Source organism: Phalacrocorax aristotelis, chromosome 8, assembly GCF_949628215.1.
Source record: "Phalacrocorax aristotelis chromosome 8, bGulAri2.1, whole genome shotgun sequence".
NCBI classification, from domain to species: Eukaryota; Metazoa; Chordata; class Aves; order Suliformes; family Phalacrocoracidae; genus Phalacrocorax; species Phalacrocorax aristotelis.
In genome coordinates this window covers 35,100,031-35,125,104 of record NC_134283.1, presented here as the reverse complement: position 1 = coordinate 35,125,104, position 25,074 = coordinate 35,100,031, and the positions used below count along the sequence as shown (strand labels likewise).

General features: G+C 44.9%; 1 protein-coding gene across 2 annotated transcripts in view; it reads left to right on the top strand.

The window, feature by feature from the left end:
- The first annotated feature begins 2,470 nt into the window (after positions 1-2,470).
- The window catches only part of BOD1 (biorientation of chromosomes in cell division 1), a 116,496-nt gene continuing 93,892 nt past the window's right edge, over positions 2,471-25,074 (top strand). The window contains exons 1-4 of one of the 2 annotated variants that reach the window (XM_075102449.1): positions 2,471-2,815; positions 4,442-4,566; positions 6,412-6,612; positions 7,844-8,732. In XM_075102449.1, the coding sequence (XP_074958550.1) occupies positions 2,486-2,815; positions 4,442-4,566; positions 6,412-6,610 (654 nt within the window). In that variant the 5' untranslated portion in view covers positions 2,471-2,485 and the 3' untranslated portion in view covers positions 6,611-6,612; positions 7,844-8,732. Of the gene's footprint in view, positions 2,816-4,441; positions 4,567-6,411; positions 6,613-7,843; positions 8,733-25,074 lie in introns of those variants that run through there. The other variant, XM_075102450.1, reaches the window with a different exon arrangement.

The window sequence follows — 25,074 nt, the reverse complement described above, 5'->3', positions numbered from 1 at the left end:
CCCGTCGGATCCCCCCGGGCGCCAGGACTCAGAGCCCCGTCCCTGAAAAGGAGGTGCAGGCTCCGGCGCGATGGACTCACAGAATGGTTTGGGCTGGAAGGGACCTTTAGAGCTCATCTAGTCCAACCCCACTGCAGTGAGCAGGGACATCTTCAACTAGATCAGGGTGCTCAGAGCACCCTCCAACCTGACCGTGAATGTTTCTAGGGATGGGGCATCGACCACCTCTCTGGGCAACCTGTTCCAGTGTTTCACCACTGTCATTGTAAAAATCTTCTTCCTTATATCCAGACTAAATCTACCCTCCTTTAGTTTAAAACCGTTACCCCTTGTCCTGTCACAACAGGCCTTGCTAAAGAGGTTGCCCCCATCTTTCCTACAGTCCTCCTTTAAGTACTGGAAGACCGCAGTAAGGTCTCCCTGCAGCCTTCTCTTCTCCAGGCTGAACAACCCCAACTCTCTCAGTCTGTCCTCGTAGGAGAGGTGCTCCAGCCCTCGGATCATTTTCATGGCCTCCTCAGGACACGCTCCAACAGTTCCTGTGCTGAGGGCTCCAGAGCTGGACACGGTACTGCAGATGGGGTCTCATATAGAAAGTGTTTACATGCTAGTTAGAGAAGTTTCCAGCGTGTCCTGTCGATGCTGCTGTATGTACTGCATCAGCACAGGGCTGGAAAGAACAATAAGTAACACATCCCTGTGGATGTCGCTGGGGCAGGGCATACGATGGTTAGGTTAATGCTTTCCTATACGGGGTTATCTTCACGTGAAAGGACAGCGCGATGTCAGCAAACTCCATGCTGGCGTGAGCTGGTCACAAGTGGTGGGGAGAAAGGACTGCTGGCAGCTGTCAGGCAGGAATGTGATTCCACAGATATTTCTGAGTGCCTGGATGACTCATAGGGGTTTTATATCCGACTTTGAGATAGCTGAGACAGACTAGTGTCACTCGCAGGGCGTCCAGCCGGAGGGACAGCTTTTCCGTTCCAGCAGGAGAGCGCTCAGGTGTTTCTGCAGAGGACGACAGTTGCACAGATGCTTTTGTCAGTGTAAAGCTCAGGCTCTGTACACACCACCATTTTTCCCTCTTCTCTCCTCAAAGCTGCCAGATGGAAAGGGACAGCTTACGCCGCTTCTCAGAGCTGCTGAATTTTAATCAGGTAGAGGAAGACAATGCATCACACAAAAACCGTTGCCATCTTTTTCCTCATTCAATAGTATACAAAAAGAAAGGTGAGGATGCACCTATGCATCTTCATGGAGAACTAGGTTATTACATTCACACATGGTTTGTCCTTCTGCAGTTAAGCTGGGAATATTCTATTGTGTTCAATTCTTCTTTACAACGTGACTAGGAAAGAAATAAAACTAACGCACAGAATTTGTACCCTGCACCTTGCAGACATAATCAGAACAATAAATGACACCGATAGTCTAAGCACATACAACAGAGAAAGCACCTTTAGCAGAGCCTCCCTTGCTCATTCACTCTGCAGGGACTGGTATTGGGCTCGGCCTTTAGTGCTGCCCTCCCTTTTGCTAGCAGTGTACTGAATGAAATTCGGGTCCCAGTGGAAATCCAGGATGATCCCATGCAAATTGATTTTATTCTGTATTTACATAAGTGCTGTCCTCACTACACCACTGAAAAACACCCTGAAGTCACAACCTGGCAGATATCATAGAATGTCCTGAGTTAGAAGGGACCCACAGGGATCACTGAGTCCAACGCCTGTCCCAGCACAGGACAACCCCAAATTCACACCGTGTCTCTGAGGGCGTTGTCCAAAGGCTTCTTGAATATCATCAGGCTTGGTGCCGTGATGCCTCCCTGGGGAGCCTGTTCCAGTGCTCCACCACCCTCTGGGGGAAGAACCTTTTCCTAATATCCAGCCTAAACCTCCCCCGGCACATCTTCCTGCCATTCCCTTGGGTCCTGTCGTTGGTCACCAGAGAGAAGAGATCAGCACCTGCCCCTCCTCGTCCCCGTGTGAGGAAGCTGCAGACCGCGATGACCGCGATGAAGTCTGCCCTCAGTCTCCTCTTCTCCAGGCTGAGCAAACCAAGGGACTTCAGCTGCTCGTCCTTAGCTCCCCAGCTATCCTCCAGGGAGTTTGAGAGCCTCCCCGGGATGGGGACCTCAGACCATCAAGCTGCCTACGAAACACTGAGGTAACCCTGGGGCCCCCTCCCCAAACAGAACACCTGTGGAGCAGAGCACTATACGCTGAACGTCCTGGGACCGACCTGGCTGCCTTATAACGGCACCCCCACCACCCTGCCCGTCGGGGCAGCCCCGTCCCCAGACAGGACCATCTCCCCATGTGAACTACAATTCCCAAGATGCATCGCCAAAGCAAGGCGCCCGCCCCCTGCTGCCTTGTGGGGACGTCGTCGCGGTGCACCCTGGGATTTGTAGTTTCGCCAGCGGGCAGCGGCCGAGCGCCTATAACGTCGCCCGCTGTGGAGGACTCCCCTCCCCGCGATGCAGCGCGCCAGGATTGCGCAGAACGCGGCGCGGCGCCGGGGGCCGGGGGCGAGCGGGGCGCAGCCGCTGGCAGGCCCCGGGCTCAGGCCGCGGGCCATGTCCGAGAGCGGCGGCGCCGGCGGGGCCGCCCCGGGCGGGGGAGGCGGCGGAGCGGGCGGCGGAGCGGGCGCGGGAGGCGCGGCCTCCGGCTCGGGGCCCGGCGCCACCGACCCGGCCTCGCTCCCTCCCGGCGACGCGCAGCTCATCGCCATCATCGTGGAGCAGCTCAAGAGCCGCGGCCTGTTCGACGGCTTCCGGCGGGACTGCCTGGCCGACGTGGACACCAAGGTAGCGCCGCCGAGCCGGGAGAGGCCGGTGTCCCCTCCCCCGGCCGGAGCTGCGGGCACCGTCCCTGGAACCCGCTACCGCTGGCCGAAGGGGCACCCGCATCCCTTCCCTTCCCCTCTCCCCGGTTCGCGCCGGTGTCCCGCACCCGGGGCCGGGGGAGGCCGGCCAGGACGGCGTGTAGCGACAGCTGCGGGGCTGCTCTCTCGGTCAGTGGGGTTTCACGGCCCCGCTGTGACTGGCAGCTGTCGGACAGGCTGGTCTGGAGGTGGTGCAGGCTCGAAGTTGCTCAGTGATGAAGGAGAATGGCCTCAAGTTGTGCCAGAGGAGCTGTAGCTTCGAAGTTAGGAAAAATTTCTTCACTGAAAGAGTAGTTAGGCATCGGAACAGGCTGCCCAGAGAGGTGGTGGAGTCTCTGACCCTGGAGCTGTTCAAAACATGTGTAGACGTGGCACTTGCAGACATGGTTTAGGAGGCCTGCGGGTGTTGGGTTGGCATGTGGACTTGATGATCCTAGAGGTGTTTTCCAACCTTAATGATTCTATGAAGTGGTAGCGACAGCCCAGAGGAGAAACAGGCCAGAGAACGGGTTCAGATGTTAATTTTCTAGCCCAGGCCCTATTAAGAGAATGGTCTCCCATAAGAACACTGCTCCTCTTGAGCATAATTCCCATATTTCCAAAACATTTAGCTTTCTTTTTTGAGTAGATACTTTCAGACTATTGTTTGAAACTAATTTCTTCCTCAGTCACAACATGAACTCCTGGTCGTGTATTGGCAGTACTGAAGTTGAGTTGTTGTTCATATCAAAATTAAAAGACTCGTGTTTTCCTTTCCCAAACTGTTACGCTTTCAGCAAGGGTCCTGTTATTGGACCTGCAATTATCATTCTAGGCCACCCCAGCAGCTATAGCAAAACCATTACTGAAGCTGTCAGGTCATCTGCACAGAGCAGCTGTGGGTCAGAGCAGCTTTGTCAGGATAGATATGCACTGCCCAGGACAGGCACTGCGCCTCTGTTACCAACCTCTTCATTCATCATCCCATATGCATATCAAATTCTGAAATGTAAATGTTGCCACCCCTTTGTCCTTTCATTGCATGGTACCAGGATCTGGATGGTCCTTTGTTTTTGTATGGGTTTGTTAGTTCAACTCCTGTTCACTGGAATTAAGTTTCCACTGATTAAACATACAATTCTTATATTCTGTGTTAGCATCACAGAAACAAATAATTAAGTTCTTTGTTAGTGACAATTTTACTCAGCCAGTTTCCAAGGAATTCCGTGATGGAGAGTTTCCAGACAACAAGAACTCTGCTTAAACGACTGCTGTCTGCACAGGCAGTTTGCATTTCACTAACTGGTATTACAAGCAGACAACAACTTTAAAAACCAATCAATCCAGCTATTTAAATTATTATAACAGCACACTGACCACCTGTTCTTTGCAATTACCAGTTGTGTTCTTAGGTAAAACAACTTTACCATTATTCAGAAAGTGAAAGGATGGAGAATACAGACAACAGAACAGTAGTGTATGTGACAAAAGATGTACTGCAAAGGGCTCTGGCAGGGGATTGTTTTGAGATCTTTTAGCTGTTTAACCAAAAATTATTCTGTTTTTTTAGCCAGCCTATCAAAATCTGAGGCAGAAAGTAGACAACTTTGTATCAACCCACCTGGACAAACAGGAATGGAATCCAACAATGAACAAAAACCAGTTACGAAATGGCCTAAGGCAGAGTGTGATTCAGTAAGTAAGCAAAATTCTATAAAATAATGGTAATGCTATTTGATAAGTAATATATAACTATCTTATCTGATTGCCAAAGTAAAATAAGAATTTGCAAAATTAAGTTTTTCCCAACACTTTGTTGCACTCTCAAGTTTCATTATAATAGTGGATGCAGTCTTAACTCTCATTAAAGTGCTTACACTATTGCTTTACCTGAAATTTGTATTTTCATGAGTTGAGCAGCATGGTGAAGTACTTGTATTTGCTATCTAGCCAAGTTATTGCTGCAAATAACCAACACTGTGCCTGCCAGCAAAACTCTACCTGGTGTGCTGAGCTGAATGGCCTTGACCTCTACTTTCAGAAAACAGAAGAGCCTACATTACTTCAAGATAAAATGCTGAAGATGCCAAAGCCTGTTTAAGTAGGCACTCACCACTGGCAAGCAGCAATCAAACTGGGCTAGCCTGATTTCATGCAGCAGAGGGTAGCTTTGGTACAGCTATTTAAGATAGTACAGTTCCAGCATGACGGGAAAGCCAGCTTAAACTATGCTGCTTAGAGATTTTGATTTAGTATCTCTTGCTGCTAACTCATTGCAGTCTGAAGCATGAGCCCTAGCTTGTTTGACTAAAAGACAGGATAAAAACTTCTTTTTAGTAAAAGCTGGGAGGAGAGGCACAGTGGGGAACTTGATAATGGCATTTATGCATGTAAGGAAAGCCGTTAGAATGTCTCGCACACAGAAGAAACTGTATTTCAGAGTACTTCATAGAACCTGAAAATCATTAGTATGTAGCATTAGTCTGTTTAATCTGTAATTAGGCGGGTGTACAGAATTTTCTGTCTTTACTTGGAGTCCTTGAGACATGTTTGTCAATGCCTTCTCTTATTTCGGGTTACTCTACCACTAGAATGAAGCGGGCAATTGAAAATTGTTATATCAGAGAACGTGTAATGAGAAGAATGTAAAGTGCTCCCTTTAAGTAGGCTATTAGTACACAGAATAGACACACAGTATTAGGGAGTTTGAAGAGTCCCTGTCACTCCTGTAGTTGCAAGACTGAGCACTGAGGGAGGGGGTCAAGATGTATATGGCCTTTGTTGCATGCACATATACGTGTGCTGTTACCTGGAGGTGACATGATGTGCCATGACCCCGCACCCAGTTGCTCACCAGCATTTCTGGCCTTATTAGTCTTGTGGCTACTTTTCTGAGCACCAGGCAATGTCTCCATTTCCTGTACCCCGCTCCCTCACAGACATGACTTAAGCCTGCTAGACAGCCTGTGCCCCACAATCCAAGTGTCTGACGCAGTCCCTGAAGTAATAAGTCACTTCAATTACTAGTGTTCAGTTCCAGAAACTTTGCCGTGTGCTACATGTGCTTGTTTTTGTAATTAATACTCATCTGTCTAGACTAACAGTTACGAGGAATGAGTGACAGTAATGTTATTAGGGGAGAGGCCTCTTCTCCCTCAAGTCAGCCAAAAAAAAGACTCTGCTCTCACCTGCCCTCCTCCTCAGAATAGCTTGTTTCCCTTGTTTGTGCCAAAATATGTTTGTTTGCTTTCTTATTGACCTCATTTCCATGTGTGCCCTATTAAAGTGGCTCTTGTCCAACATGTTATTTAAGTACCTGGGAGACCAGATGTCAGTTGTTAATTCTGTAGGGAAAAGTGAGAGGGGGTGGAGGGAAATAGGTGATTGAAACAGCTCCCTGTTAAGGATATACTGAGTGGGCTGCAGTTCTCACCATGTTAATGCTAATTGCAGTTGACAGGAGGGCTCTGGAGAATTACTGGAGGAGATTGGGGAGAAGTTTTTCAGAGGAGCTGAATGACTGCTTTGTCTTTGTTCAAGGTCAGGAATGCTGGAAGCAGGAGTGGACAGAATTATTTCTCAGGTGGTGGATCCAAAACTAAACCACATCTTCAGGCCCCAGATAGAGAGAGCGATTCATGAATTTTTGGCTGCACAAAAGAAAGAGGAAAGTGTTCCAGCTCCTCCTCCAGAACCTGAGAATAAGGATCCTCCAGCTCCATCTCAGGATGCCTCCTAAAGGTCTTGTATCTCTGCACTTACTACTTAGATTTTTCATGTACCTCATCTCTGTAGTTCGTATAACGCAAGACAGAAAAGACATTGTATTCTTCCTGGCTTGGCAGGAAGGACACTTTGATCATCAGCATGTTGTCAGCATCAGACAGCCATCCGAGCTGCTTTCACTTAAGTGTCTGCTAAAAATACATTAGGACTGAAGACATAAGTATGATGTAAAACAGCTATCAAGGAACACTGTGGACTCTGCCAGTGCTGGTTTTGGAGAGGGCCAAAAGGCCTTTTATTTCTGTAAAAGCATATCCAGCAGTGATTGACATGGAATTGGCTAGATAGCTTTCAGAGCAATATCAAATGGATTAAAAATATATATCATTTACTGAAATACAGCTGAAAGTAGAGTGGTGACAAGTTATTGTGCTTCAGCATTGAAAGTTTTAGATAGCTTTTCTTTAGAACATGCACTGGAGTGTTGAATTGTTAATGACTGAAATATTTACTGCTGGAGTAAGGGTAATGTCCCTGGGAGTGAATAAATCTTCATTCCAAATTGACTGGTTTAGATAGAGCAACCTACATCTTTCCAGGACTGAGGGTGCCTTTGTTGCAAACAAGTTCATTCTGGTTTTTGTGATTAAAATGACTCAAGGGGCCTCAGGGGGCTATAATCACTACTCTGCCTTAACACAGATGATTATGCACCCATCTCTGCAAAGGCCCTGTATTTTAACATTGATTTGAATATTGAGGCCTGTGTGCACATTACTGAGGAATCACTATCTTGATGGAAAATTTCAATCTGCAGCTTTGCTGGGGAACTTAAAACCATAGTGCATGAAAAGAAGTTAATTGTGAATTGTTCTATCAGCTAGGGCTTTCTGAAAGCAAAAATCTTCCTTACAATCTACAGCTGATTTATTAAGAAGGAATAAGTAACCTATAATTGCTCAATTGCTGTTCTTATGCTTGGAATTATTAGATCAATTAGCATTACTTTAAATTTAATAGTAGAAGTTAAACTGCCTGTAGTATCATCCTGAGTTATTTAGTTATCTGTGACTCGCAGCCTTAATGCCTTGATAGATGTTTGCATTTGTCTGATTCAAGTAGTTTAAAGTCCATTATAACCTGCAGCTACACGGAGCTGTTAATTAATGTGTTCTAATCTATTCTCTATTCAAATGCATTTTCTGGAGAAGGTACCATCCTCTAAACTCTCTTTTTTTTCTTGCAGTGAGTTCCTGATACTAAGCAGCTGCAGTTGCAAAATGCGTGTCCTGTTAGATTGGCAATGGATTACTTGTTCCATTTGGTGCAGGACTGCTGTCTGCCAAAGATGTTTAACCTTTATCAGACCTGTGGGAAGGCTTTGAAATCAGTGAAATTCAGAGGCACCCGGAGTTCTGTGTGTGGAGGGACAGCCAAAATGTGAAGATATTTTTGCTATTAACAGCCATCAGGGAGCAGCATGTATTGATGTTAGTCATGCCTTCAGGCAAGGGGGTGGGAAGAAAAAGGGAGTTAGTTGGCTCTTGTCTGGACAGAGCAGGGAAGTGGTTTGAGATGATACTGGACTTCAGAGCAGGAAGAAAAGAAAGATGTCTTGGCGGATGGGATAGTCTCTTGGAGACTAAGAAAGAGCTGACAGATTTTCTTTGATATAAGCCAGACGAGAGGAAGCGTCATACACTTCTGCTGCATAACACAGCATTGAGTAGTAGATGCCAAATCAGGTGTAACTCATTGCACTGCCTGCTTTTTAGGAAAGACATTTCCTGTTTAAAACTGGAAAGAACACTTCAGGATCAGTTACCTAGATAATTTCTGTTGCATCGCAGGAGATGTTTACAGTTGGCTATGACTATAGCTGATTTAATTCTTATTTCCAAGGTAACTCTGGGAAGCAACGGGTACCAGAGTAGGTGATCAGTTTGAAGCTTGTCTCTTTCAACTTGAAAGACTTTTCTTTCCTGTGAAATTTCTCAGGTGCCTAGTGGAAACTGTCCTATGCTTTCAGCTTGAATGCATGCAGTGTCCTCTGGATGACAGTCAAGTAGAGAATGTGATCAAATATTCTGCCAGTAAATGTCCATACCTTTTGCAATAAAAGACTTCAAAAAGCATCTCTGACTCCTAGCTTTTTCAGAATTTTTTTCTTAAGGCAAAACTACTTTAAAGAAATTCAGGGGTCCTGATTGCTGGAACCCTAATGGAAGTGTGACCTCACACAGCTCATAAATTAATCCAAGTCTGACAACAGGGAGTTGTTAGTAGAAATTATTGTGAAATAAGGTGGATATTCGTATTCTTCTCCATGTAAGGTCTGTCTCAAAAAAAACCCCACTAAAGTAGCAAAGAACAGAACTGACCTTACCTCATGTCATTTATGAGGTATAAATCCTGAGTAAATTCAGCCTGGTGCTAGCAATGGTGAAGGCATGTTCAACCTTGTGGGAACAATGCACTTCTGGCAATAAGCTAGAGCCATTCCATTTCTTTTTCCTTTCAGATAGCAATCCTTTAAGAAGGTAGTAACTGCCTATGTCATGGAATAACACTGAATAATGTTTGAATCCTTGCTATTCATGGGCTACATACCTCAACTACAGCCTTACCTATACACCTTGGATGTGAACAGATTCCATTCTACCTATACTCTGTTCCTTTTCCAGAACAGGTAATTGGTAGGGTAGATTGATGCTGTGGTTTAATCTTGTAACTAACTTACTTTGCTTAGTACCTCCTCTCCACACAGTTATATGCATAAATAGAGATGACAGAACATCTGGTATTTTAAACCCTTTACAAGAGAGCTCTGTGAATTTAGCCACCGCAGTGAGTTTGTATTCCACACAGTGCTGTCTAGTCCTACTGAGAGATGATTCTTCCATCAATGTTTTTATCCCATTTAAGTGTTGTTCCTCTTGGAATTGGAACATAAATACATGTCTTCTAGTGATAATTATATTGGCCGCAACTTCCCTGATATGGTTTGAAAAAATCTGTATTTTGGGATAATCTGGTTGTGTGGCTTGGCTCTTGCTGTTACATAGTCTGTGTTCCTGCTATAAAATGGGACAAGGGGTATGTGAGGAAAGGATTCTCCCCTGCATGTTGATGTGGTGCTTAAAGACTGCTTTCCAAGTCAGTAGTAGGTGTTTTCCCTTAGAGCCTTAAGGGTGGCTCTTGGCAGGAAAAGATCCATCGTTAGTCTCCTAGTAGGGTATCTCAGCCACTTTTTTGAAACTGAGCCATTTATGTAGGGGGAAAAAAAGTTCAAGAGTCTAGAAAGAGAGCAAGTGAAAAGGATTCTAACTGTGCTTAGACACAGACTGGATTACAGTAGTAATTGTACTATATTAGTATAGTATCCAATAATAATGGTACTATACTCTAAAAGTAGAAAGCAGGGATGCCGGTTCAGTTTTAAAAAGTAGTAAATGGAGCTGGATTTATTGCCGTGAAGAGGGAATCTGAACTTGAGTTCCTTACCTCTGACAAGTGCTGTAACAGCTGAGTGAAGGAGAATAGATTCAGCCACGATAGTTATAAAAAAGTTTTTCCATTGTTCTGTCTTTGAATGTGGTGCTGTATTAAATTGAACATTAATGCTGTGGTGCTGCTGTGTGCATGTAGGGCTATGCCTTTAGTTGGTCTCAGCCTATGCACAGTGCATGAGTGCCATTACTATGGGAACTTTCAGATCAGAACTGAGGCACCTAATATGATTAGGCAGCCAATCCACATTTGGGATTATAGTCTTTAATGTTTGGGCTCTGAAGTCCTTGCTTTGGATCAGAGCCGTGGAAGCATACCTTACACATAATGGGACAGTGAGAAAAACCACCAAGTCTTTACCACAATGAAGAACTGGTAGGTAGTGCCTTTTGATTATATGCATTTGCCCCTGCAACTGATAGAAAAAGGACTCAAGCCTTAATAACTTAATGATATTATAGAAATCTTCACAGCAGAACAAAAGAACAAGTTTGTACCTACTGTAGAAGTGAAATTGTTCCCTTGTGTAGTAGGATGTCAGACTAAAATTAGCATGTTAGTTTACATCCTATGCTGGATGTGTTAAATACAGGCTAAGGAGTCTGGTAAGGCAGACAGGTCTAAGAGACTTGAATAATTCAAGAAGCAATCAGATGCCTTCGTGGAGCTGGAGGGGCAGGGCCATACATTAGGAGGCTGAGCCTCTGGTCAAATGGGCCTTCTTTTTGATCTCAGAGTGCTTCTCACATTCAAGTTGACTGTTCCTGTTTCTTGGACAGTCATTCAGTCACTCAGGTTTTCTTTCTCAGATGAATACATACATGCTTTTAATAAATTCCAAGAGTTGCACCATTTCTTCACCTGATATACTAATAATGTGAAGGACCTTAAAAGATTTTCTGCCTCCTTGGCTTTGCCTGTCCCAACCACATGTGTTTGTTTCTGCCCAGTCAAAAGAGACCAGCTTCAATTTAAAGAAAACATGCAGGGAATTTCAGCTGCATTCTTGGAAAGCCAGCCTTGCCACTCTGTGGCTGCTCTGCCCTATGGAAACGCCAGAGTCCAAAGCCTGCAGGAGCCAGTGTGGCTCAGTAGGTAGGTACTAGGTTAGGAACTAGGACATACAAGTTTCCTGCAGAGCCCCGATAGCCCATGGCATGCCTGTAGCTAGTTGTTTTACCTGTTTGCTTGCCTGTGAAGTGAAGATAACTTTACCCTCCTACATAAGCCCTGGAGCAGGGAGGAAGTCAGATGCTATAGTTAGGCCCAATACAATGAAAACAGAATGGAAGGCATCCATACATCAGTATATATACACACGGGTAAGTTGTGATATACTGTACAAGTTTTAAGGATTAGACATTATAGCTGAAGTCCCATGGAGTCATCTTGAAATCTACATTTTGCTGGCCAGGCTAGGGGTTTTAATTATGGCATTTAGTGTCAGATCCTTACTTCAGAATTAGAAGCAGATGGACCGAACTATGAACCAATGAACCCAGTTTCCCAAGCCCTATGAAGGAGGAAGAAACCTACCTGAAACCACAAACCTGTCTAGAATGACTGATCCATGGTGATGCAATCCATCATCCCAGCACATATCAATCACAGTCAAGTGGCATATAAGGCAGTGCCTGAAATTTTAGCTGTTGCTTGGCTATTAAATCATCACACATCCCATGTGATTAGAATACAGGAAAGCAAAAAACCACCCTCAGCTTAAGGTGGGGGGAAGAAGAAGGAAGAGCAGGGTACCACTGATAGCGGCCATCTGAAAAGCCGTGAGCAGATGTCAGTGCTCTCCCCTCCAGCGCTGCACTTTCCTGAACTGCCTTTGGGGTTGGTAGATCACCCTGGTCACTTAAGCCAGACAAGCCAGAGAGCACAAGGAACTAGGTATTAATTAACTCTCATCAGCTGACCCTTCTGGTAAAAGCAGGCTTGAGAAATTAGTCTGGACACGATGGCACAGGTTTTTGTAGCTTTCCTGCAGACATAGTGTCCTGAAGGGTTTATAACCTATGTATCCAAGGCCCAGCAAAACAGAAAATGCCACTGTCCTGCTCTCCAGATAACCCAAAGCTCCACTGGATACATAATTCTTAAAATTTTCACAGATATTGAACTCTGATGTTCTTTAGTCAGAGACAAGTATAATCGGGTTCTCTTAAGTGAACCAACTAAATTTACAGTCTTACTAGAGAAAATAGAGAGGGAAGGCTTTCTTAGGTGTTCTGAGAGTTCTCATATCATGCAGACATCTCAGCTGAAGCGTTACTTGCAGCACTGCAGAACTTTTCTTACTTTCCCACCATCTGTTTTCCCTTCTTCATGTCAAAACCTGAACTACGGCCTTACAACAGTTCTAATGTTTTTTTCCTTTGACAGTGTCCCAAATGCTGCCACAATAGAAAAATTGAGAGCAGAGTCCATTGCTGTTCACCCATTATTCCTGAAAAATGTACATACCATGCATACCACCAAACACAAAGCAATCTAGGTGGAATCACAATGATATTCTTATAAACATACATATTTGAGTCCAAGAGAAACTTGATTACAAGTACTAAACAGGAGTTAAGTGATGAATAATGGGTTTATAACACATTCTTGAAGTAAAACTGATTCTTGCTATAAATGATTAATAGGTATTTTATGATTTTTTTTTGCAACTTCTCATAAAAGTGTTACATAAAATGCATGCTCCCTCAGACACTTGCTATGTAGCTGTTCTGTGATGACAACTCCAGAGATGCTTCTTTCAATTTAACCTGAAACAGATTACCAACAAAGCAAGATAGCCACTGCATCTCCTGACCACCTTAACAAGACCAGTTTCACCTGAGGCTGGATTTTGGACACATGCATTCTTCTAGCACTTTTGCAACTGCAAAGGCGGCTCCTGAGCAGGTCATTTGGTTCAGGCTCAATACTACAGCATTAATTTAACATCATCAGTTCAAGAGGTATCTTACCATCAGGTAGCGATGCTACGTGACATAGAAAAAGTAACTCACTGAGCAAAGACTCAAGCCCAACCAGTTCTCTGCCTTCATCACCTATTTTACTGACTAGTGTCTAGTCCATTGGCAAGTCAGACACTGACTCAAGTAGACTTCACCAAAAGAAGCAGAATCCAAATTGCCATTATATATTTATCCTCTGCCTAAACCAGCCAGTTTTTTCCAGTGACAGTTCTTCTGCTTGTAACCACATCTCATCCTAAAGGTAGCATGATGTCTGTGTGGTAGAGCTGAACCCAACCCAAGTCTCCAGGTTAATCCCCAAGTAACTGCAAGCAGGTCTGTTAGATCAGACTCCTGTAATTAAACACCTAAACGCAAGCATATCTGGTGAAGGGAGGACAGCCAAGTGGGAAAGAGTAGTATGTTAGAAGATCTCTCATCTTTGGTTTCTTCCCTCATTGGTACCCAGGCCTTACTCATCCCTCAAGTACTCCCGCATCACGGTCATACAGTTTCAAGTTTAAAATTTATTACAGAATTCACAACCAGCCCAGTTTTGAATCTTGATACCAGATGAGCAAGACACCTGCATTCCAAGCCTACAGGTCAGGCAACAAAACCCCTTTCTGAGAAAGGGGAACAATCATGACTGTCTGGAGGCAAGTCCAAACCACAACTCTGAATCCCTGGCACAAAGCAGGATCAAACTTAGGCCTCTGTCAGGACAGTGGGTCAAACCAACCCCTGCCCCAAACACTGACCTAGTCATTGCTAAACCACTCTGAACCCACACTGGAATAAATATAGGAGTCTTGAACCCAAACCACGTCCAACTCCACTTTCTCTCTTGTTTTTAGGACAAGCATGACTGGTTTTAACAAGGTACAGCCAATAGACCTGGAAGAGAGAGTTTTCAATATATCATTTTGATTTTGGCCAGAAGAAGGGATGCCAGGGCATTAGAAATCACACCTGGAACACTTAACGGAGTGTTTTACTCTCTTTCACCACATCACTAGAAAAACCAAGAGCAGCACCCATTGTCACACTTCTCATATGCCACCTGCTTCAAGCACACCACCACTCCAGCACCGTAGACATCACTGGGTATCAGCCAAGTTTTCTGACAGCACCTTCTTTCTCAGCAAACGGGATATTGCTGCAATTGCTGCTCAGCAGGATCCCATTCTCCAACTTTTTGCTAAACTGGAGACCAGTTTCTCCAGTTCAAAATGCAAGGAACTGCAGTAGTTTAACTCTTTCACAGGTATTTTCCTGGTTATACTGTAGTGAAAAATATATTTTACCAGCTTCCTTAAAGAAAGGTCAGTTTAATTCCTTATGAGCAGTCAGGGCCCCTCATATCCACAGCCACCAAAGCTTACAAGTGCAGGGACTCCCAACAAAAAGCTGTGCGCAGTGCAGCCGTTCTGAATCTGGCCATAAGAGGGAGATAAACCATTGCTTCATTTCTCAGTCTTGATGCCTCCTTGCAAAACCGGAGCAGATACAGGACTCCAAAGCCTTTGCTGACTCCCGAGTGAATCAGCTCGGCAAGGTGTGGAGAAAGCTCTCACGAAGTGTTTCCATGAACCCTGACTATACTTGTCTACTGCAAATCACACAGCAGATACTGTGATTTCTCAAGAGGTTTAATAGTGGGAAACAAATATCAATTAGGGATTAGGATTGGGGAGAAAAGTGAACAGCCCAAGCAGTTAGGGACAAAACCACAGATTTAGGACGTGAAACTGTAAATTCTGACCTACCCAAATCTGTAATTCATTGATCTGGTCTAGTGTGAACAAGGCTGAGGCTAAAACACTAGTACTAGTGCCTGGGGCCCCAGATGGTAGTGCCATGAGATTGTATCAGAGCCATAGCTTCAGTTCTTGCATTTTTGTGATTCAAGTGCTGAGCCCACATCAGTGCCAAGTCAGCCCTGGAAACATGACTGGGCAGTAACCAGCCCAGTAATAACTGCCCTTGTCTAGACGCCGTCAGAAGCCATGGCGCAGAGAAATGCACTACCTCAGCCATCAGACTGGAAGCTGGCTCCACCGAAAATTCCCTCCAGCGCTGGGACAAGCCCAAGGAAAGGCACTGTAGCAGAATGCAACAAGTCCAACCCACTTGTCCAGGCTAAAGGAGTGTGAGGACCTTTCATTTCACTGATTCCCTCTTGCTGACTCTCATACGAGGAAGTTAATGCCTTTTGCACTAGTGTCTTTATAACAGATACCAGTTCACTTACAAAAATAGAAAAGAAAATCCCCAAACCAGTTCAGGTCTTGGCCTCACAAAGAATTTGCATAAGGACAGATAGTTGCCGTTTGCTTTACAGAGTTGGGGGCTTTGGGAAGTCCAAGCAACTGCATACAGTAAATGCATCCAGTTTGGAAGGGATTTGTATCAGAAATAAAAAACCGTGACATCTGTGAGTTTCATATTTCATTGCAACTCTGCAAAAGGGAAATAAAATAATCCTGCTTCAGAGAACACTAATAAAATTTCACATTTTCTACAAGGGGGCAGCACAACTGTAGCAAAAAAAAGAAAATCCAGCCATAACTCTTCCCCCACAGCACTCCCTGTGAGACACCAACACATTAATCAACCCCTTCCATCTCCTCATGTAACAACATTCACCTCCAACAACTCCTCCTGCTAAGACTTAGTCCTCCAGGTAGTTACCTCAAACTTCTACCATCAAAACACAGCAAAACAAGGATTGCCTTGACCAAGACAACCAGCCTTAGAGGTCATCAACACCAGCTCCTGAGCTGGTTTCCTCCAATGGCAGCCTAAGCTCCACACTTTCCACTCACTGGCTTCTCCAACCAGCAAAAAACATGCTAAGAATGCAAGACCTTGCAAAAAGCACCCTACCAACATAAGACTTTCCAAGGAAACCCAAAGTCCAGTTCAAACTTACCTTGCTCTGAAGAGCTGTCCGCTCTGTCTGTGCAAGCTCTAGCACACACTCTGTTCCTCATCTGGCTCAGCCACAGCTGCAGGGGCTCTGCCAAGCAATTGAGCTTAGCAGCACCCAGGGCACACCTGAGCCGTTGCCTCCCCTCCCCAATCCAACCCAACCTCCTCCCAGGAAAAAGCCACACTGCTTTGCCTGTAAAAAGTGATAACTAGCCATCTCCTACCTGAATTTCTGCTTGCTGCAGGGGAGCCTGGATGTAGCCATAATCTGATGCAAAAGCCCACCTTTCCTATAACAGGGTGGCAGCTGCTGGCCCCACAGGTGATACCTGACAGTTCCAGCTCACCACCAGCTCAAGCACACAGAATCAGCAAGTCCTCAAGCCTGATGCTGCTCCCCAAAATATCCCACACCCTTCTCCAGGGATGTCATGAAGGTGCAAGGGGTTGGGAGTGTCTGGCAGCCACCCTCAGTGGCTTATTATTGGGACAGATTTCTTCCCCCTTTTTAAACAGGGCTAAGCCCAGCGTCGTTTCTCTGGGTTACTAGCAGGGTACCAGGGCAGCCGGGATGTCGTTCCATCTTGAACAAATATACATTAGCCTCCCTGACCCCCATCGCTGTTGGAGAGCTGCAAGGGTCTGACACCCGCTCCCATGTGCAGGGGAGGGGGTTGCTGAGGCAACAGCATGTGTTATTTAACAGTTATTTAAACCATCTTGCCCTCCCCACTACCCGCCACTGCCGACGTGTGCAACCGAGGGTACAGCTTTTATTAGGGTGGGATTTTGCAGCCACTGGATTTATGGGACATCCCCAACTGCTTGCCTTTGCCAGTGGCCCTGGGTCAGCAGGTTTGCAAAGCTCGGCTCTGGGGCAGACGGCGGCTTCAGGCCCACAGGTTGCCTCTGCAAAATGCAGGACAAATAGATAAAAAACATTTTTATGAAAAAACCAACCCTGAGGCATCAATCAAGACATGAGATTTTTTTTTTCAGAGGACCAGAAAATCATAGTTTTTCAGACAGAAGCCAAACTCTGTCCCCAAGACATTGCTATTTTGCCATTTGGCACCACCCTCACTGTGGTGCTGCTGAGGACAATGAGGGGCTAAAACACAGTCAGTCACCCCAGAGCACAGCTTTCCCAAAAGATGCAGTGCTTTTGGGCTGGAAACGAAAGCATTTATCTGGTTAGGAGAGTCACTGGCTCTCAAATCAAGTATTCTCACAAATCATATGTTTTGGGAAGCCAGTCTCCTCTGCAGAAAACAGAAGGAAAAAATGAAGGCTTGGCAGGTAAACCTCATCCTGGTCCCTGTTGGTTAAGCCAGGTTTTTATAGGTTTTGTGTCGACGCAGGTTTTGCTTTCAGGGTTTCAGGGATGGCACTGGGGCTGGGATGCAGACCCTGGGAGGGAGGGTCACACGTCCCTGCCGAAGCCTCATGGCCCTGCAGAGCTCCCTGAAGTAAGTTACAGTGGGAGTCTGTGCATGAAAAGCAAGGAAGCACATGAATAAGGTACTTCCTCATGTGAAAGAATCTTCTACCATATTCATGCCATGGTATCATTAGGGACAAGTGCATGAGCAGCATGCACATCAAAGCCTATATGAAGACCCTGAAAGCACCTGTATAAAGAGGCAATAGATTTCTTGGCCAAAACTTCAGACACAGGAAATTCAGGGTATGTTTTTAATTAAATATTTGGTCCCTCTGCAGTTTGCTGATCCCCAGTGAACAGCCATTTGAGAGAAATGCTCACTATCCCAAAGTCAGGGAAATCTTCCAAGCTCATAATAAAGAAACATGGCCCTGTAGGGTTTCCTGAACAGGATTATTCCAAGTCTAAGGACAAACTTGGGTTTTTCTTTGATTATCTGTCACCTCATGATTAGAAACATTCATGAGATTATTAGCTGCCTTGAAATTTGGTCTTACCAGGACAGAGTCTGTCCCTCTCAAGCTCAGCATCTCATCTGTTATGCCCAGATAAAATACCCCTTCCAGCCAGAAGAATAGCTTTACTCTGGAGGCTTCAGGATCTGGAACAGAGCAGCTCTGAGAAGCAGCAGACAGATCGTAGAACTGATTTTATGGATTTGAATCCAGCTGTGATGAATAATTTGTAATTTTTGTAGATGTAATATGTATGTTATCCCTCACCTCTGTGAGAGCTTTCTTCTTGACTGCAAAGAGTGAAATGAAAGGGATACTAATGAAACTGGACTGAAGCAAAGGCAGAGCTCAGATACCAGCCTGGAGGACACTGAGTCACTGGGAGTTATTGGAAGGTGATCAATGGAGAATACTCCCAGCCAAACCAGCAGTTCAAACTTCTGCAAGCGTTAGCCCAGGGCAGTTGCAACACAAGGGCCCATCCAAGAGAAATAAGGGCATGGAAATAATGTTCTTGGGGACTGGAAAGGCGTTCCAAAAGAAACAAGTTTACAAGATACTGGCTCATAATAGTAATTAAATCGCTCTCACTGAAAGGCAGCTAAGTGATATATAGCAAAGAATTGGTCAAAACCCCAAGACTTTGATCAGAAGTAACTGGAGAGCCTTTTACCAGTTTCAGGGGAGGGAAGAGAGCCTGAATGGGCACAGATACCCTTAAACAGGGTTCTTCAGAAAAAAGACTGAGGAATATGAGGAGGCCGAGGAAACTGGAAAGGAGAAGGTTGAAACTGCCTGTGCCACAGCAGTACCTTCACTTGTGACTGGTCTGTTCACATCCAGCACTTCCCACCAGCACTTGTCTCGCTCTGCAAAATAACACATATTAATACTGCTGACACCATATCATTCGGAAGATCTGAATTTTATTTATACACAAATCAGAGGCAAGCCTAAGTGGCAATAAATTTCAGAACGTCTTAAAAGTTCTAGGAATTCTGAGCATTTTATTAGGTGAACTAGCAATTCTGCAGTGAAAATAGCTTTGGGTTTCACTGTTCAATCTTACTTTTCCACATTGCTTTGAGCTTTCAAGATGTTAAAGAGTTCAGCCTGCAATGCGCTTTGGGCTGCAGGCAGGGAATAAGTTTGTAAAACATTATGTGACACTTCTGCAGAGTATGGGAGTCCTTCCCATCAGCCACACTCTCTCATTTCTAGCAGAAGATGGTAATAAGCATAAAAGAAGAACAAAACCTAACTAATGGGACTTCAAACTATCAGAAAGCAAATTATGACAGCAATTATGACAGCTCAGTGCTTGGCAACACCTTCACCTTTCCCAGGTGTCAGAGGATAAGCTATTTTTACTGAGAAAAGATGATAGAAACTGGGGCTTATTTGGACACCTGCAGCAGAAATTGATTTAAAGGTATTTGAGCTTTGAAAATAGGGTTTGGAGACAACTCACTGGGCTTTGTTTTTCTGGAAGAGGGGACAGGCCACTTCACATTCCTGGTGCAAGATCAGCGTCTGCACTGGAATGCCTGTCAGTCACATTTGAATACATACAATATTTACTTTTTTCACTCTCTGGACCTAGACATTTAATAAGCTTTAATTTTAGACTTTGGCACTGGACAAGACGAAAATGGCACTTTCTCCTTTGTGCACACCGGCGCTCCCATTTTTTTCAAGCCTGTTTTCTTGCTCCGTATAGAGCAGAGAAAACTGTTCCCCAAACCACAACATTATTTCCCTATTCCCCTTCCACTCCAGCCGAGCCATAGTTTCACCTGCCACCACCACTGCCTTCCATTGCAGTTGGTGACCACGAGTGCTAACCTAAGTCTGGCTCAGGTTTATTCATCCATAAGCTCCACCATTGCCGCTCGAGCCCTGTGCTCAGACATGGCTGAACCCTCTGTTCTCCCCGAGCATCTGCTGAGCGCGCCAAGTCTGTTAGGGCAGGAGCACGTCAGCTCCATGTGGCAGGAGCACTTGATCCATTGTAATATTGAGTTTCATCATGCAACCTTCAGTTATGTGACCCAGAATATTTGACCTGATGTCAGAGGGGGCCTCAGGCTATTGAGATATTTCCCCAGGGCACCCTGCCTTCTTTCTACGAAAGGAATCTGATCCAGCAACAGGAAAGAGTGAGAATTTTCAGCTGTCCCCATCCCCTGTGAAACGGTTTGAGCTACATGTGCCTAATGTAAGGTGTCCCTTATCCATTTGCTTTCACTTCTTTTCCTCTCTAGGTACTAATCCTGCACTAATTTCTACTAATAGACTACTGTGATAATTTGTTCTGTGGTGTGTATATATATATATCACATATATATAGATAAATACTGTGATAAATTAAGTTCTTGCAAGCACAATGTAATTTTCCTCTTTCATAGGATCTTTTCATAGCCCCCCATGAGCTTCAGACTTGCAAGGTGCTAAACTGCCAATAACCCTGTTCTCCACTGAAATCAAGGCTGGCCAAAGACATGCAGTATTTTGCAGAATCAGACTGCATTTGTAGAACTTGCTTCATCCTTCACTGAAATCCAGACACCTCTGGGAGCAGAAAAGGGCAGACATTTAACAAAAATAAACTATAACACTTTAGGAGGGAGTGTAAACAAAGACTACAGCAGCATGTATTTAAAAGGGGAAAAAAAAAAAAGAGCAATAGCCCAACACATGGAAAATGTGAGATCTTCATTGTTTCATGAGGTTGGTACCCCAGTTGTACATCCCATTAGAAAAACAGGGTCTCCTACAGTAAACTATGGACAGTGTTAGCTCATAGGCATCACTAACTAGCCCTAAGACTTGCTGCCTTCAACAACTGAAGGCTGGTAACCTCTCCTAAGCCACTCAGCCATTCACTGCCGCCACTCAGTCACATCCCTCCCCAGAGCAGCAAGTTTTCCATGGGACACTCCTGCATAAGCATTGTTCTGCCTGTGCCCCCTTAACGTCCACTTCAGTGTCCTGCAAAGAACTCTGTGTGAAACAGAGTTTCTGTTTCTGTGTGAAACAGAGTGAAACAGGGACATTATTCCTGATATCGAAACTGGTGGCAATTGGCAGTTGATCCCCCCACTCCTATATCTGTTATCCCTGCGTTTTCTAACTCTGCTGACGACAAAAGGTAAAGTCCAGAACTCTAGTGGCTTTAGAAGAGGCAACAAACCTTTTGTGTAGTAAAAAGCCTTTCAAGTTTATTTTCTTGCCATCTACTTTTTTTTTTTGTGTCCAAGCAGGGGGTTATTTCTAATGACCAAAGGGTTTTGAAAATAAAGACAGATATCTGGGTATAGAGTTATTAGCAGCTCAGAGGTGAAAAACTCAGAGTTTTTGCAGATGCCAAAGTAGGCCTGGCTTCTGCAAGAAGCCACCCTTTAATGGGCTTTTGCCCCTAAATGACACACATTTCAGGGATGACTGGTCCCTCTCCCCAGAGTCCACTGTGTAGGGACACATCTTGGTCGAAGTAGCTGTTACTGGGCTGTAGATGTAGATGATCCAAACATTCACGTTGCTGATGGAGAGGTAATTTTTTGGCCTTTGCAATAGTGTGGGTGAGAGTGTCAGCTAGCAATTGTTTGATCTGGCTCATTTGTCCACATGGCATCTAGAAACTGTGCTTCATTAGGCTAGAAGCATACAAAAGAAAAGCACAGCCTGACACTGAGGATGGAGTCAGGATCTCCTCTGTTCTGATTCCAGCTCCAGCTGGAATGCTACGCTTGACTTGGGGTAACACATTTAACCTCAACTTATAAACAGGAAGGCAGTAACAACCTTCCCCCCAAATTGGCTTTGTGAGAATTAAAGTTTGAAGAATGTTCTGAAAATTAAATCCAGCCCCAACACACACCCAAAAACATCACAGTTGCTTAAAACTGAATGGCTTAATGGAGATAAGTACAGCCGCAGAGCAATGTGGAAAGTCCAGACAATGAGCACATCAATCAAGGCTGTTTCCTAAGGCAGACATCTAAATAAATGCTAATGAAGTCATTTCTACAACACCCCCAACCAATGGGGGCTGCAGTACTTAAAAGTAATAACAGCAGCGAGAACAGACTGTCCGTTAAAAAACAAAATAGAACATTGAAAAGCCAAAAAAGAAAGCAACAGTTTGTGCATTTCAGAGCTCTGAGAAACACTGTACCTTTGAGACAGGCTTTTGTTCAAGTGAAGGCTTTTTTTTCTTTCAGACCTCCCTTACTTTCACTGCTGGCTTTATCATTCATGCTTTTCGCTTGCCACGTACCCAGATGCTACAAGAATGGGCAGACTGTGGGCCTAACTGAAGTCTGCTGACATCAAAAGGCTTCCATTGACTTTAACAGACATTTAACAAACCCTCTATAAATCACTGAAAGTCAGTGATTAAACAGACAGCCCCTTCTGAATAGTGGAGACACTAACATAACACCCCTGAAATTTAGTTCCTACATTAACTCCACCACTGCATGCTTGGGGCAAACCTATGTCTGCTTTATCTCATAACCTCCATGCTGAGAGTATTTCAAAGAGAAGGAGAAATAGCTTCTCTCCAAGCCAGGGGAGAACTTCTGTAACAGTGCCCCTATCTGGGGAGTTACATCAGCTTTGCTGCATTTTCTGAGAGTCGGGAGTAACCCACAACAGTGCCAAGCAGCTGATCCCCAGATCCTGAGGTAGATCACATTCTGTGTGAGAGGAGGTATCTGGAAGCTGGTTGATGACTTTAGGCAACTGATGGTGGACGTTCATTTGAGGTCCATGACACACCCTCTGAATCCCAAACCTACTTCATTAACAGAAGTAATTAACTGACCAGCTGGGTCTTCGCAGTTGCTCCAGGTGCGCTGGTGTGCCGGCTCAGGGAGCCTTTCCAGCATGTGGCTTGCTCGTCTGCCTCAGCTAGTTACATAGAAACTTTTCGCAGCTGCACAAAGAACAGCACCGATGCACACCTCATCTCCATGGGGTTGAAATGTGATTAAAGTCGTATCTTGCAGTGCACATTGCAAGCATATTTGACCATGTCATCTGTCTGAGAAGTCACTGCCCTCCTGAAGTCCCCCCTCCGAGCAGGCTGGGACAACCATCTTTCACTCATCTGTTAACACCTCCCAGACAGTCACCAGTTCCTTCTGCACAAAGCAGCACTGGGCTGACAGGTTTGATGATCTGCAGATGATGTTTGGCCTTGACTCATAAGCCAGCAATCTCCAGGAAATTTTATATCACTGAAAAGGCAAAATGCTCAGTGCAGTAATGGGACACATAACTACTCCTGACCCCAGGCCATTCCTGAGTTATCTTATTTTTATACTTACAGCTAAAGCATTTTTAAACAAAGTAAAAAAAACCTGTGAATGCTGACAAATATATAATATCTCAAAGATCTTTTTTGAAGGAAAAAATGCCCTGAATGACTTGATTTAAAAAGTAAGGAAAAAGCTATGGACCCGTTCTTATAGTGGCTTGGTATACCTGCCCCTCAGCGTTTCTCCACTGTCAGATCACTCGCTTGAGTCCACTGGCAATTGGAAGAACTAGCACCAGCCCCAGTCTACTCTTGGGACTACACCAGTGTCAGGACAGTCCTGGGATTGAGGTGGCTCCAATCCCCAACTTTTTGCAAGCTCTGCAGCATGTGGTACCAGAAGACCGTCAGTCTGACTGGACTTGTCAGCACTAATTTGGTCCTTCAGATAGATGACAATAATTCCTAGGGTTTGCACCACTGTTTTACATTTCTCAAACTTCTTAAGTTTGCAAAGAGCAAAGGCGAGAAGCCAGGCTCTAGCAACAGGGCCAGACTCTAGGAAGAATCAGCAAAATTCCCATCAAGGAAGAAGAGCCAAAGCCTGGTGGGGACTAGGTGAGGATCGGGACTTACCATCCAGAGGAATTATTCTCTACTTGAAAGCATTCCTGCCAGCTATTAAATTTTGCAAAATGTCCCACATATGTTTTTCTACCTTTCTCCAAGACCTGACATTTTGGCCTTAGCTTATAAATATATTAGCCCATCTATAGTCTTCTATGAGGTCTAACTCAACACACTTGGCATCTGCCTAAATAAAAGACACATCCTAAAATCAGCACCAGCTCTACCAGTAACCACTTTTATACCTTGGTCAGGCCAGTTCTTGGCCCTATTACTCTGAAGAGCCCCATTCTATGCCTCAGACCAGTTTTGGTCTTCCCTGTGGTGACACTTGTTGAGTTTCACCACTGGCAGCAGATGGTCCTGTGCCAGTAGCAGGTTCCCTGCTCAGCAGTATCCCGATGCTCCCGAGGTCCCTTCCTGCCTTTGCTCCATCCTGCACCATGTCTGAGCAACCCAAACTGCTTCCCCTTTCCCAGCACAGCCATACCTCTAGATGGCTGTCCAGCACGGCACACGGCAGCAAGAGCCAGCCCAGACACTGCGACAGGATGTAAGAGATTAGGCCAGTATTAGATTTCGGTCTTCCAGACATTCTTATGAAGCGGCTTCTTCTGCTTTAACTACTTCCCTTTCAAATTTTTCAGCCAAGGGCTGTGTCCAGACTGTGACCAATACACTGCTGCACATATTGAATGCAATGGCTTAGAAAGAAGCTGCATTCATAGCCGAGGTTCATGGACAGAGTTGCACAGCCATGTCTTTTGTGTCATCCACAAGTGTAGCCTGCAGCTAGTTTTCTTTTGTGCGATACTTCATGCCTGTCTTCAGCCAAAAAGCTGTAGAGCAAGTTTACACTGTCACTTCTAGTCCTCTTCATGCTTTCTAAGTAGTCCTGACTACCAGAGCCATAAGTTTTGAAGTTAGGATGATTCTTTCTCTATCTTTCTTGTTTACAGTATTTGCATTTTTTAAAAATTCATTTTACATTTCCTGCTCATGCAGTCTGATTTTGTTAAGTCTTATCCTACCACATCTCTCTCCTCACCACCCTTTACAGTGCCTCCCCCAGTTTAGTACTGGCTGGAAACTCAGTTATTGTGCTGTTTGCCCATCTCTTGTGCATCACTAATAGAGATGGCAAACAAAATAAAGCCTAATGATTTAGAACCAAAACATGAAGAACACTGACCTCCCAACTCAAATCCCATGATTTGCCTTGTTTTCTAAAGCTGCTAAAACCATAAACAACAAAACAACTTTTGTTATTCTCCATGA